The sequence below is a fragment of the Cryptomeria japonica genome, chromosome 4 (genome assembly GCF_030272615.1).
Source record: "Cryptomeria japonica chromosome 4, Sugi_1.0, whole genome shotgun sequence".
Taxonomy (NCBI): domain Eukaryota; kingdom Viridiplantae; phylum Streptophyta; class Pinopsida; order Cupressales; family Cupressaceae; genus Cryptomeria; species Cryptomeria japonica.
In genome coordinates this window covers 185,177,359-185,192,053 of record NC_081408.1, presented here as the reverse complement: position 1 = coordinate 185,192,053, position 14,695 = coordinate 185,177,359, and the positions used below count along the sequence as shown (strand labels likewise).

The window sequence follows — 14,695 nt, the reverse complement described above, 5'->3', positions numbered from 1 at the left end:
TAGGTACGCCACCTCATGTTGGCGACTAGATGGTCCCGTGAGGCCAAGGGGGTACAGAGGGTACTGCCTTTGGGCTTAGAAGAGATGGGCTGTGATGCCCCCTATTTATAGGCTGCCAATTCCCAAAGGGAAACATACATTACTACCTACCATGTTACAGTAATTACAAATTAATGACTAGGGCCGCTCATAGTACAATTAGGCATTGTCTTTGTTCATGCCAAATCTTAATCCTCGTCTAATTTCTGAACCTTGATGGGAGACTTGCTTGTCTAGGGCGCAATGATACCATCTCCCTAATGCAGCCTAGATTACCAGAACCTCATTCCATTCACCTTTGGGGCCCGCAGCCCAGATTCAGGATCATGAGTTCTTTCACCCTTGGGGCTCATCTATCATGAGAAGGTTTTACTCCACCTCTCCCTAACAGCATCACACCACTCCTCAGGATAAAGGAATTAGAACTGGTTAAGAGCTTGGGACTGTAAATATGTCAATATCTTGTCGTACTATGAATGCATATGAAATTAAGTATGACTGTCATACATATTGCAGTCTATATTAATATTACTATTAAATTCTGCATAAGAACATTATCAATTTATCAGGCTTCATCTATTAAGCATACATATTAAGCACATCCCTATGCATACCACCAAGAACAAGGATATTACTAACTGTAACTTAACAACAGTTCTGATCTGAACTGATCCATGGTGATGTCACTGGATGCTTTTGATTCCTTTCCTTTATATCTCTCAATGTGAAGGAGAGGTCACACCTTTTCATCATGTATGCCACACACCCTTTCACCATTAGCACCCTTCGAAAGAGTGCAACTTTTCATTATTTCTGCCCTTTGAAAGGGACGCAACCTTTCACAATCAGATCTGCAATTCTTATTTAAATCAGATCTGCATTTTTGATTCCCAAATTATATCTTCTCCCTTTTATACCTCATATTTGGGGGAGTCACAACTTAACATCTCATGCCTTTTGACCATTCATTAACTTTAATCAAATTTAATTATAGTTTAAATTAAATTTTATTTTTATTCTTTTCTATTTTAATTTTATTATTAAATTATATTTCAAAGTGGGGACATTACAGTCCACCCCACCGAAGATTGCTTGTCCTCAAGCAATGATCATTCACTAAATTTTCTTAATGCAAGGGTTCCTAACTAACCCTAACTGATTTGTAATCTTAAGACAAGTTTTCTCTCATCAATTGTAATTGTAAGAATTATGTTTAGTTGCTTCCTTGAGACAAACAAAGGTGAGAAACGTGACACACATCTATGACCTTCATATCCCCTTTGGTTCACTCTTGTTATTCTCATATTCTAGATTAACTAAAAAATATAGAGCCAAACACAAAGCATACACTTGAAAACACGAAGCATACACATGGATATATGACAACACAGAGCATACACAGAGTACACACATGAATATACACATTATTAGACCCTTCTTATTGGCTAGAATGCATTCATTATTTTAGCCTTACCCTGCAAGATGGCAGGATCAAGGCTCTGATACCATTTGTGATGTCCCCTATTTATAGGCTGTCAATTCCCAAAGGGAAACATACATTACCACATACCATGTTACAGTAATTACGAATTAATGACTAGGGTTGCTCATAGTACAGTTCAGCATTGTCCTTGTTCATGCCTAATCTAAATCCTCTTCTAATTTCTAATCCTGGATGGGAGACTTGCTTGTCTAGGGCGCAATGATACCATATACCTAATGCAGCCCAGATTACCAGAACCTCAGTCCGTTCACCCTTGGGGCTCGCAGCCCAGATTTCAGGATCATGAGTTCTTTCACCCTTGGGGCTCATCTATCATGAGATGGTTTTACTCCGCCTCTCCCTAACATCATCACACGACTCCTTAGGAAAAAGGAATTAGAACTGGTTAAGAGCTTGGGACTGTAAATATGTCAATATCTTGTACTATGAATGTATATGAAATTAAGTATGACTGTCATACATATTGCAGTCTATATTAATATTACAATTAAATTCTGCATAAGAACATTATCAGGCTTCATATATCAAGCATACATATTAAGCATATCCCTATGCATACCACCAAGAGCAAGGATGTTACTGCCTGTAACTTAATAACAGGTCGGATCCATGGTGATGTCATTGGATGCTTTTGATTCCTTTCCTTTATATCTCCCAATGTGAGGGAGAGGTCACACCTCTTCATCATGTATGCCCTTTGGCAAGAGACACACCCTTTCACCATTAGTACCCTTTGAAAGAGTGCAACTCTTCATCATTTCTGCCCTTTGAAAGGGACATAACCTTTCACAATCAAATCTCCATTTCTTATTTAAATCAGATCTGCACTTCTGATTCCCAAATTATCTCCCCTTCAAATGAGTTCTCTTCTCCCTTTTATACCTCATATTTGGGGGAGTTGCAACTTAACATTTCATGCCTTTTGACCATTCATTAACTTTAATCAAAATTAATTATATTTTAATTTTATTTTTAATTTTATTCCTTTGTATTTTAATTTTATTATTAAATTATATTTCAAAGTGGGGACATTACATGGGCTTCCAGGGCACCCTATTGTAACTCCATCCCTCTATCATGGTGAATCAACACAAGAAGTCCAATCATAGGGAGTGGGAAATGATGGCAAGATAAGGGGGAACGGGATGTGAACACCTCACTGGATACACCACCTCATATGGATGGCACAGGCCACATGAGGCCAACGGGGATGGTAAATCCACTCTTAGGCCTAGGGTAGAGGATCCAAGACACCCTATCGAATCACCTCATCCTAGCTTCCCTATGATTGAATTTCCCCAATTAATTAGAGGTATCTTATGATTAAGTTTATGTCCCTAACCCTAGTAGGAAAGTTACTTGGAGTTGTGATTTTAGGGCAAAAAAACTAGGGCATTTAGAAAGGGACGGTACACTATGAACACATATGTGAACTGCAAACAGCTGAGCAAGGTCCTAACATGTTACTATCATGATCATTGGTGTACTTGGCCATTAAATAATTATAAAGCCTAATAGTCTTTCTTCTTTTGGAATTGTAGCTTTTTTAAAATTGTTAATATCTATAACTATCTATTGCCTTTTTTAATGTTCAGGAAGGCCCATTTCTTAAACCTTCATAAATTCAAAAACTTTTACAGTTACCCCATATCACAAAACCTAGCATAATCCAAAGAATGGATATGAATCCATGATAAAGACTACCTTCATTTATTAAAAATAAATAAATAATTAAGTTGATATTAATCATTACAAAGGAAAACTGAAAATGCCAAATGCTATTAACAAAGTAGAATTTTCTAAAATACAATGTTGTTTCACATGATGATACTTGATAAAATCCCTACTCAATTTATATTTTCATCTAAAGCAAACTAAATATTCAACTTTCTCTACCTCAAGAAACTTGAAGTCTGGTTGAAGAGTGAAACAGATTCCTTCCTGAGTCAGCAATGACCGAATAACAAGAGAGAATCTTTCAGGTATACGTATTGGATACTGGTACACAAGTTTGTTGAATTTTTCTGCAAATAGAGACTATATATTAATTTCATTGTCATTGCCAATAATAGTTACAACACATGCAAACTGGTTGATTTAATGTAAGACTAAAGAGAGTTGAAAAGGACACAAGGATCACTCTTTGTAATTCTACATGGTATTTTTTAAATTAAGAAATTAATCTCTACTTCCTCAACAAACATCAGAGTGTCTCTTGCTTAATCTGTGATTAACTATTAGAACCACCTAGAAAGGAAGCTTGAGGATTAACAGATAGAAAAGAACTCAAATGTCAGACAGAAAATCAACTATTTATGGCTAATGAACTCAAAATCTTGCACCACGGAACTTTGATTTAGAAGATAAAACCCTACCAACTAAAGCATCTTACGCTTATAAACTTTGAACTGTCAAACACTATAAATTCAACATTAGGATATAAAATTTAGATCTAGATCACCAAAATCCAAGGAACTTGACATTAGGTACCTACAGGCAATGTCAAAATACAAATTCAATGATCACCTAGAATCTGATCTGAAAAAGATAGGCAGGTATGATGTAATATTTATATATATAATGCATCCTATGAACTCTGTCTAGTTCAAAGGCTAAAATTTTACAATTGAAAAGATAAATGCCATACACCCTTGTATATTCCAGTGTTATTGAGAAAATTTAGAAGACAAACACAAAAACAAAATTTCAATTTCGCATTTGACCAACACAATGATGTTTCCCCTTTGACTGCCACCTAGTCTTCCACCTCAACATGACTCGGAAGAAAAACAGGGCTTGGTACATTTCCCTCCTAAAGAACAGACCACCTTTTACAATAGCATTTACGTAAACCTAATTAATAAACCTATCATGAATCACTTTAAAAATGATAGTCTATTTACAACTTTAAATGAAAAATCCATTAAACCATCTCCATAATATTGTAAATAAGTTTTAATAATAAGAAATGCACTGAAACATTTAAATCCATATAACAAACCACCATCCTTTAAATAGAACTAATTTAGGGCAATGATCCTACATGTTTCAATATTAACAGAAGAACCCTACAAGAAGTAGAACCATCATGAGGTCATTATTACATAACGATGAAATTAATCGTCATCATTTTGACATTGTTGTGACATATTTATGATTGTCATTATTCTTGGCACAAAAACCAACAAAATGCATATTTGTCTGAAATATTAGAATTTTTCCTTGACTGGGACAACCTGCAGATATCATTCAACCTTTATTTCTTGCAAAATTAAATAATATAAGCAATTTTTTAAAATATGGCAGCCTTGCTCAATTCTTACCATCAATCACAATAATTTCTCTCCAGTATTCACAATAGTAATAAAAAGTAAGAGGAAATATTTGGTATTTGTGCCGTGAGTAATGACATTGAAACAATGTCCATATTAGTGCGCATCAAAAACATTCACATTGTATAAAAGGAGATTTTGTATAACTATTTAGAGTATCTCAAAGAAATTAAACTAGACCAATCCAAGGGTTTATTTTCAGTGCAGTGAAGAGAATAGAGACACTTCAAATCTATTATGTTGTTGAAGAATACAATATAGACAGATAATGGAGCCATAGTGCAGATTTTCTGCAGAAAATACTGATCTAATGTTAATTATTTTTTCACAAAGTTCCCTAGCTGTAAATATTCTAAAGACGGAGTGATAAGTATCTCTAAATTAAAATCAGGCAGCCAGAATTAAAGACAAAACAACTAAGAAAAAATGTCTTGTACCCTAGATAACTGCAGTGCCAATGTGCAAAAAAACATTATAATTTATGAATTTGTAATAGATCATGTTGATTGTTGCACGACAAGCGAGATTTTTGAGTTTCTCTCAGTGGTCTGGACTGCAAATTTATGTCAAGGAATTGCCCATCTGTCTCATATAATTCATCTCATGTCATATTATATATCATAAACACAATCTTACATTCCCTTGTGCTGAAATTATTTACACATTTCAAGAACTAAGAAGGTTTTCGATGTCTTGTGCTATAGACAACCAGTTTTTGTCATGCACCAGACAGAATCAAATTTTAGTTGAACCATAGATAGAAGCTGTTATGATTCAGGAATCCATCTGGATATTATATACCAAATCTTGTCAAATTATAGGTTCACTTTTTCTCATTATTTTAAGGATTTTATCGTGATCTAGAACTTGTTTTCAGAAGAGAGGAGCTTTGCCATACCTGCATAAAAGATTAACAAACATAGAATAAAAAAAATTAAGGGCATACCAGGTGTCTTTTAAATGGCAGCCATTTCAATGAAAATTTTTGGTATACAAAACACTTGCACATGGAAAGTTGAAAACGAAACTCCAAATTGATGCATAAATGCTTGGAGAATAGTTGATGGAACAAAGAAAGCACCCACAGAGCCAGAAAATTGATACAATGGACCCTATATACCAGATATATCTTAATTCTCACAATGAAAACCACTTCAACGAAAAAAAATAGTAGTCATAAATTTTGCAGTAGAAAGTTCAAAAGAAAAATATAATTGATGTATAAATGCTTGCAAAGTAGTCGAAGGAACCACAAACCATCAACAGAGTCAGAAAAATCGTAAATGATAGAATGAACATTAGAAACATAGGCATGATTACCCAAAATCTTTCATTAGACTTGGTACGTCAGATTCAGAATTACATCCCCTTGATATATCAAAGACTTCAAACATAATTTGGGATGAACCATATAAATTGTTTGGGTCACCAGCAAACAAAACAATCTTTTCGTTAAAACAGTTATTTGAGCTTAAAGTGGCTAGTGATACAACATCAAAATGAAACAGCTAGTAGACATATCTATTATTGAATATGAAGATGTTCAAAATGTATAATTGAACAACTTAACCCCTAAATATAGTAATATTGCATTCACTTGGTATGTTTACTTCAAAATTGTTGGATACTATGGTTTTTACTCTTGTAGAAGAAAAATAATTAATTAAGATGAAATCCAACAAGATATAAGTTTTGGAGAAGCAACAAGAAAGAAAGATGGGCAAAATGTTGGCAAAGGTGAGCTTTAAAAATTGCACCACGAACACTGATAGTATTTGCCATAGCTTTCCAATTCAGAGATTGTCAACATTCAAGGGCATGTCAAATTATAGCCAAAAGTTGCCTATAGTTATCTCTACTTTATAGTGTGAATACCGACTAATATTCTTAAGGTTAGTTTGAGCATCGGAAATACTAAGAGAATGAAAAGAAACTATGAAGATTGACGATCGACAATAATGAAAAGTACTTAGAAGCCAAATAAGACAAATAGAAGTAAAATGCAAGGGTTGAACTAACACAAAGGAATAAATGTTTATAAGTTTACCAGTAACACTCCTAAAATTAAAGTCAGAAAGTCCTTTCCCAACAGAATTCTGCCATATCGCTTCTAATGCTGGAACAATAGGAGCTACATCTGTACCAGGAGCCAGGAATCCCAACCTTGTAAAATCATTTGCCATTTCTACATAATCTTCATTCACAGCATGGACAACTGCATCTATCAAGATCTGTTTATTTTGCTGAAACAGCACAATCAAATAAGAGGCGTTAATTCATTGTTGGGTAATAAATCCACAGGTTATCTCTCCTCTCTCAGACAAGCATAAAATTCAGTAGGTTCTAATTCTACAGATCTAAAAAAAACCTGCTCAGAATTCCAGCTCAAGCGAAATGTAAGATATTATTGAACCAAAATCAGAGTTTAGTTGAGAAAAATAGCAATTTCTATGGAACTTTCATACACTAAACTTTCAAAACTGAGACAAAATTATCCTAAAAGCAATGTTGGATGAAGCTCCAAATTGCAATAAGTTGTAGAAACAGATGCCTTCCAAGCTCAAAGATGCAAGTGATTGCTTGGAATATAAATTATAATTCATTCATGTTGATGGGTTTTTTATGCACTTCAAACACAGAATAAAATACCAAATGTATTCTATCCTCTCTTGATCAAAATCTTCCTAGATGCTAAATTGAATGATCAACCAAGACGACTCCAAGGTTTCTATAGTCAGGTCATGACATGTGGATAGCTCAATTGGTTGATGTGATTGTTGGTAATCCACGAGGACTTACGTTGAATACTTGAATGCTTGAATGATTGGATGTCGCTGGAACTTAGATTCTAACTACTTGCTTGGAAAATAAAAGAGCAAAAGAGATAAGTTTAGGAAGACTACGCTACTCCTAAGAATGCAAGAGACAATGAAGGATTGGATGAAATTCAACCAAGCTCTGCTTTGCCATCAACAAATAACTCCACAAAGCTAATGCAATCTCCTAAGGTAGGCACGTGATGTTCTAATCACTATTAACAACAAGGATACCATCAAGGTGATGCATATCAAGGTACGAATAGCAATTGAAGTTAAGCTCACTTAAAGATTCCAGTTGACCACACAAGGCAAACTTACAATCAGTAAATCGCTAGTGGTATGGATATATGAATTTCATCATTAATCATTCACAATTCCTTTTATTCATCTAATAAACATGAAAGCAAATGAGAAGTAGAAACCATGTAACTTGCTGAAATAACACATTTCACCATATCTTCAATGAAAAGAGTATATCCATTTACAAGTCTTAGCAACAATTTCTTCTTCTCCTACTCTATTCTAATTGCTTGCTATCTAACATCTATCAATTATTCTTGAACTATTAACTATTTCTAAACTATTAACCCTTACAAATGAGAGAGAGAAGCCTTTTATAGTGCTCACTTTACAAATGAATGGTCTGGATTGATTTCATATCAATGGCCAAGATTACATGATAGAAACCCTAATTAGGGTTTGTTACAACAACTCCTTTTAGGCCAATGGGAAAATTACATTCAGGTTCAATATTGAATGTGAACCAATAGAAAATGGGGGTAGGTATCTGTTGTGACCTTTTCACACATCGCCCCATTGCAAACGGGGACCCCCTCTTTTCCTGCTTTCAACGTCGGTTAGTTTAGGGTTTTGGCAGCATAGTGGGCAATTTTGAAGTTTCCCTCGGAATTTTGATCATGCCTAATTGTCGTTTAGGGTTTTTGAAGTTATAGGATCAAGCGCATAAAGTTGAGATTTTAAATGATCCTAATTTTATCTAAGTGTAGACCTTTTGAAGTTTAACGTGTTTTTGAAGATCCACGTTGGTAAATTTTAAAGTGCTAAGGTGTTTCAGGACCTTTTGGAGTTGTTTTCTCACTCCTAGGAGGTTATTCAAGTTGATTTTGCACTTTATCTCGGGAGGTTTCCTTTTGTTTCGCTCAATTTTTTGTGAATTTGCCAAAGTCCAGATGAGTTTTATTGAGTTTTGAAGTTTCCTAGTGATTTTGAGTGGAAAAATCATCATTTTCTGGATGAAAATCCATATTCTAAAGTTAAAAGGTCAAAATTCCACACTAGAGGTGCTTTTACCCTCATATTCATGACTACCCATGATTTTCCCCCACTCAAAATCCAGACTGGACATGGATTTCCCCTGGAATCCAGACATGCCATGTTTTTCCCCCATTCAGAATCCATACTAGGATCGCTTTTCCACCAGGATGATTAATTTGAACTGTGTTGGGATTTTTTCCTGACTGCCTTCATTTTTCCACTGGAAGTGTGGATAAGGTTGCGGATGACTTTTGTGATGATTCCTGACATGGATCGATTTTCCACCAGGACCTTTTGTGATGAGATTTTGTGGATTTTTATGTGGATATTCATTCCAAACCCTAGGCGAATTTCCACTAAGAATGATTTTGATGATTTTTGTATTTGGATGACTGTCCAAACAGGGGTCGATTTTCCCCCAAGAGGATTTTTGTGCTAAGTGATGAAGTTTTAGTTGGAATTTTGATTCCAGACCCAAATCGATTTTCCCCTGGACTCATTTTTGTGCAAGTTAGTGAATTTTTGATAGGGATTTTTGTCCCTACTTGGATCGATTTTCCCCCAAAGGGGATGTTTAATAATTTTTAATGAATTTTGTTGGGATTTTTATCCCAATTAAAATCGATTTTCCCTTGTTGGTCATTTAGGATCTAAATTTTAAAATCTTTTAAATAAATGAGCCCCAAATTTAATTGTTTTTATGAAGTGCAACAATTATTTAAAAATTAAAAAAAACATTAATAAATGATTTGCAATGAACATTAAATGAATTTTACCTTGTAGAAGCAAATTGATTTTTTTTGCCAGGCAAGTATAAGTAAAAGTTCTTTATCCCACATTGCTTGTGTGGTGAAAGTTGATGGTGAAAGCAAGTTTAAAAGGAGAGTTCCAAGAATTATTATATTATTATATTTGCCACATGTGTGATTGCAAAGGGCGATTCTTCCTCCAGCTGGCGATTTTTTTGGTGAAGTGCCAAGTTGACACCATTGAGCTGCAAGTTGATTTTATTGTTATTTTTCCTCCATTCCCAGCCAATGTGATTTTTTCTTGGCTGCCATTTGAGTGCCATTAAAGCTTCATTTTCAGACTTAAGTGATTTCTAGAGGGTGGCGCCATTCTAGGAGGAGGGCGATTTTTGTTTCGGAGGATTTTCACCTCCATTTTTGGTGATTTTCTTCACCATTTGTGGCGCCATTATTGGAGGACTTCTGATAATTGTTTTCAAGCCTGATATATCGCCATTGTTGAGCTTGTGTGACCTCCATTGTTGGCTGGTAATTAATTTTCAGACTTCAATTTTCATTGCCCAGCCAATTCCAACTTAGGCGATTTGCATTTGGAGGTGTTTTGTGGCGTTTTAGTGCATTTTCAGACCATTTGAATGCTGTTGCAGGTCTGCAACTCCATTATAGGGGGGCTGTCTTCAGAAAATCTTCATCTCCAGCCACCTACCCACTTTGGCGATTTTGCTTGGAACTCATTCCTTCATCATTTTTTGATCATTTTCAGGGATTTTTACTACTTTGCAATGTGCTCGTAAGTCTGAAACAATTCATTTTCAGACTTGTCCTCAAAAAATATTATTTTTACCAGCCATACTTACATTCCTGGATATGATTGTTTTCATCATTGAAGTCGATTTTCATCAAGTTTGTACATACTTGGGTGATTGCAACATGTTTTTAGAGATTAATTTGTGAAGTTGCAAGTTGTCTTCAGATTTGTTGGCAGCCATTGTTGACTTCGGAAGGTGTCTTCAGACATAGTTTTGTGTGAAAACACAACCTTACACACCTTTCCTTAGTCATTGTTTGATCCGGTATACTCCTTTGCACTCTAATTTGAATATAATTTCTAAGTATAAGGAGGTGTTTTCAAACTTTGGTCTGAAAATTGTTTAATTTCAATGAATTTCATGAGGGTTTTATACCCTAACCTTGTCACATTTTGCATTCAATTGTTGAAATCTATTTAGAATGTGGATTATTTTCCTGACTTCCATACTCAAACTTGTCTAAATCATTAGGAAATCAGAAATTTTGTCAGGAATATTTTCCGAAGTTCTAACTTCTAGCTTCGTACAGTTACGATGTCGAAGTTCGGACTCAAGGAAAGCAGAGAACAATAGAAGATAGTTGAGACTGGATTCTATCCAGAATCCAAGATGTCATCTAGATGGAAGGAGGTTACAGACACGAACATGCATTTCCTAAACGTGAGCCAAATGCGACAGCGGATGTTCGGAATTGCGAACCAGATTCCTTCCTCAGCTTATGTGAACATTATGAAGAGTGGCATTTATCAGGCCGCTGAATTTCCGCAATCCATGGAGTGTAGTGAGCTTACCCTGGAGTGTGCACAATGTTATGATCCTCGCTCCCGAATGATCAAGACTCCTAAGGGTGCCATCATTGCCTACCTTGCTGAGGATGCGATTGCTGAGGTGTTTGGAATTCCACGAGGAGCGGATCTGAAAGATATAACTAAGGATGAATATGAAGACCGATATAAGAAGAAGATGGATGCGTGCAAGACCGTAGTAAACAAGGACTGGATGATCGAGCCTAGGACTCATTATTCCAAGGCTCCCAAGACACTCATGTGCATAGACTTCAAAGAGGAATATAGTGATTTAGTATTCTTACTTAACCAAGTGATGGGGATGTCGCAGGGTGCATGTAATATCACAGTAATTTTATTTTTTTGTTTTTTTAAAAGTAAGAGTTACAAGTAAACACAACAACCCGTTAAGGTTAGAGAAATAATCTAAACTGCTAAAAGGGAACCCTTCCACCTTTTGTTCACTGAGAGCCCAAACTGGGAGGGTGAGAGCATACAGTGTTCTGGGGATCATTAGCACCATAAAACAAACTGAAAATTACAATACCTGGGCGGCAAGCCAGCCCCTTCTGCTTATCCAGCAGGATAGAAACCAAACTCTTGGCGGTAAACCAACCAAGGAAAACATGACAAGAACTGAAACTCAATCACTCTACCGCGTATTTCAGCGGGAGGACATTACATTAAGCTATCACTCTACCGCATATTTCAGCGGGAGGACCATTGTATTGAACTTATCACTCGACCACTTATTCAGTGGGAGGACTGAGTACAAAAACTGAATTACAAAACTTAGAAGGCGGCAAGCTAGCCTCTTCCACTTATGCAGTGTGGATTACAATTAAGAGCAGCAAGAAGGGATGATCAGTACTACTAAAACAACCTTACAAAATAGAGATGAGATGAGAAGAGTAATTGCAGATTTCTACAGAAAGAATATAATTTTCTGTTACAACTAATTTGCAGGCTGAAAGTACAATTCAACAGCCTATGGAAACAGCAAAATGCTCATAACTCCCTCATTTTTCACCCGAATCAACTCAAATCAATCCCAATCCCACAATATAACACTAACAATAGCATCCAATCCAAACTACAACCCAGCATTCATTTGGCACACATCCCAATGGAAGTGCAAAAACCCACGCTATGCCTGGGAAGTTCGATTTTATCTAGTAAATTCATTGCTTATTTAAAACTGCTAAAAACTCACACATTGTATCACCATGGCTAGGAAGGAAGGATGAGCCGGTACCCAAAATGATGGACTCGCCTGGTTAAGAGGTGTGAGCAAAATATACTTTCAGCAGTCCCGCGACCAGCAACCAGAAACACTCAAACCCAGCATAGAACACTCCACAATCTGCAACTCATTCACCAATTAGCAATGGGAATACAAGAAGACAGCTAGGTACTATCTTGCAAGTACAAAATTGAGACTTAGCTAGGAAGCCATACTTCGAAGCTCAGATTTTCAGAACCGGTAGCATAACGATGCAATTTTCAAAGATGTCTCAAATGAGAGCCCAAGGCTCTTATTTATAACTCTTCAACAACTAAAATCAAATGCAAATTCCTCCAAATGCCACTCCTTCATTTGCATTTCATTTCACCCAAGTGTAGCGCTACTTTTCATAAGTCAAACCTCACGCCAAAAGGGAAGGGACCCACGTTAATTACTTGGCAAATAATGGAGATGCAATATAACATAATATTCCTCTAAAATATTTCGCCATCCCATAGTACACATGAGTTTCGCCAAACACTTGGGATAAAATAGGCATTAATCCCAATTTTAATAAATCAATCGCAAATAATCAAATTATTTAAATATTAAACCTTAGGATAAGGAAATAATATTTAATTATGTCGCATATGACTCCCATACTAATTATTAACACAACTAGGATGAAACTGAGCCAGGACGACCACAAAACTGCAGCAGAATCAGAACCCTGTCTACTGCCAAAAATAGAATTGTGCCACACTGCCACTTACTAAAAATAGTAAGTCAAGAACTAATGCTCAGAAAAGCATGATCATCGCGTCCAGAGGAAAAACATGGAGAGCTCAGTAGGACAGTAACACCAGAATGGCCATTCCCTGACTTACTAAAAATAGTAAGTCCTCGTTTCATCAATGTTGGACCCCTCATTCTTCATTACACCTAGCCTACAGGTCTCAGGAATAGGCTAATGGACCACTGGAAGGTCATCAGTGAGAAGGGGACATTACAGTCCGCCCTCCCCAAAATTGCTTGTCCTCAAGCAACTGTAAGGCTGGATGCAATAAAATGTCCTCATTTTCCCACGTACCATGCTCTGCTGGTAGATTCTTCCATTTGATCAAGTATTCTCTGATCACTCTTCTCCTCAAAGATCATTCCCTGAATTCAAGGATAGCTTCCGGAACCAAAACCAACTCTCCCTCCTCATCAAGCGGAGGTAACTCAGCTGAAGCAACAACATTATGTCCCAGAGCTTCTTAAGGCGAGACACATGAAATACATTATGGATCCTACTACTTGCTAGTAATTCCAACTCATAAGCCACTTCTCCAACCCTTCTGCTGACTCTGAAAGGCCCATAGAATCGAGGCTTCAATTTCTCAACCCCACTCTTCTTGAGAGTAGACTGTCTGTTGGGTTGGAGCCTCAAATAAACCATGTCGCCCACCTCAAAGGTGCGCTCAATTAGCTGTTGATCAGCATATAACTTCTGTTGATTCTGTGCATGCTGGAGATTGTCCCTCAAAATCCTCAGAATATCTTGACTTTGCTTCATCATATCCTTTGCCTGAGGGGTTCTGCTATCACCAAATACCAAGTCCGCAAAGCTAGGAGCTTCATAACCATATAGTGCCATGAATGGTGACATCCGAATGGACATGTGATAGGAAGAATTGTAACAATATTCCCCTAGGTGAAGCCATCTTACCCATGTATTCTGCTACTCCAAGACATAGTTTCTAAGGTAACCTTCCAACCACTTATTCACTATCTCGGTCTGCCCATCAGTTTGAGGGTGATAACTTGTGCTTGGAGTGAGCACAGTACCACACAATCTAAAAATCTCCTGCCAAAAAGCACTTTAAGAATTTGCTGTCCCTATCACTCACAATGTTCTTCTGTAAACCATGTAATCTGAACACCTCCCGGAAGAACACTTCAGCAACTTGTGCTGCTGTAAAAGAGCTGGTGATGGCAAAGAAATGAGCAAACTTTGTAAGTCTGTCCACCACCACATAGATACTATCATTCCCTTGAGCCCGAGGCAACCCCGTGATGAAATCCATGGAAATACTTTCCCATTTTTGACCGGGAATAGGCAAGGGTTGTAACGAACCAGCTGGTAGAGTGTGCTCATCTTTCTTCCTCTGACATG

The 14,695-nt window shown here is 36.6% G+C and overlaps 1 protein-coding gene across 1 annotated transcript in view; it reads right to left on the bottom strand.

Annotated features, from left to right (window-relative positions):
- LOC131028080 (protein ACTIVITY OF BC1 COMPLEX KINASE 1, chloroplastic) overlaps positions 1-14,695 on the bottom strand; it is a 197,635-nt gene that overhangs the window by 85,009 nt on the left and 97,931 nt on the right. The window contains exons 9-10 of the mRNA XM_057958288.2: positions 6,923-7,118; positions 3,440-3,567 (exon numbers count right to left, since the gene is read on the bottom strand). Of these exons, the coding sequence (XP_057814271.2) occupies positions 3,440-3,567; positions 6,923-7,118 (324 nt within the window). The remainder of the gene's footprint in view (positions 1-3,439; positions 3,568-6,922; positions 7,119-14,695) is intronic.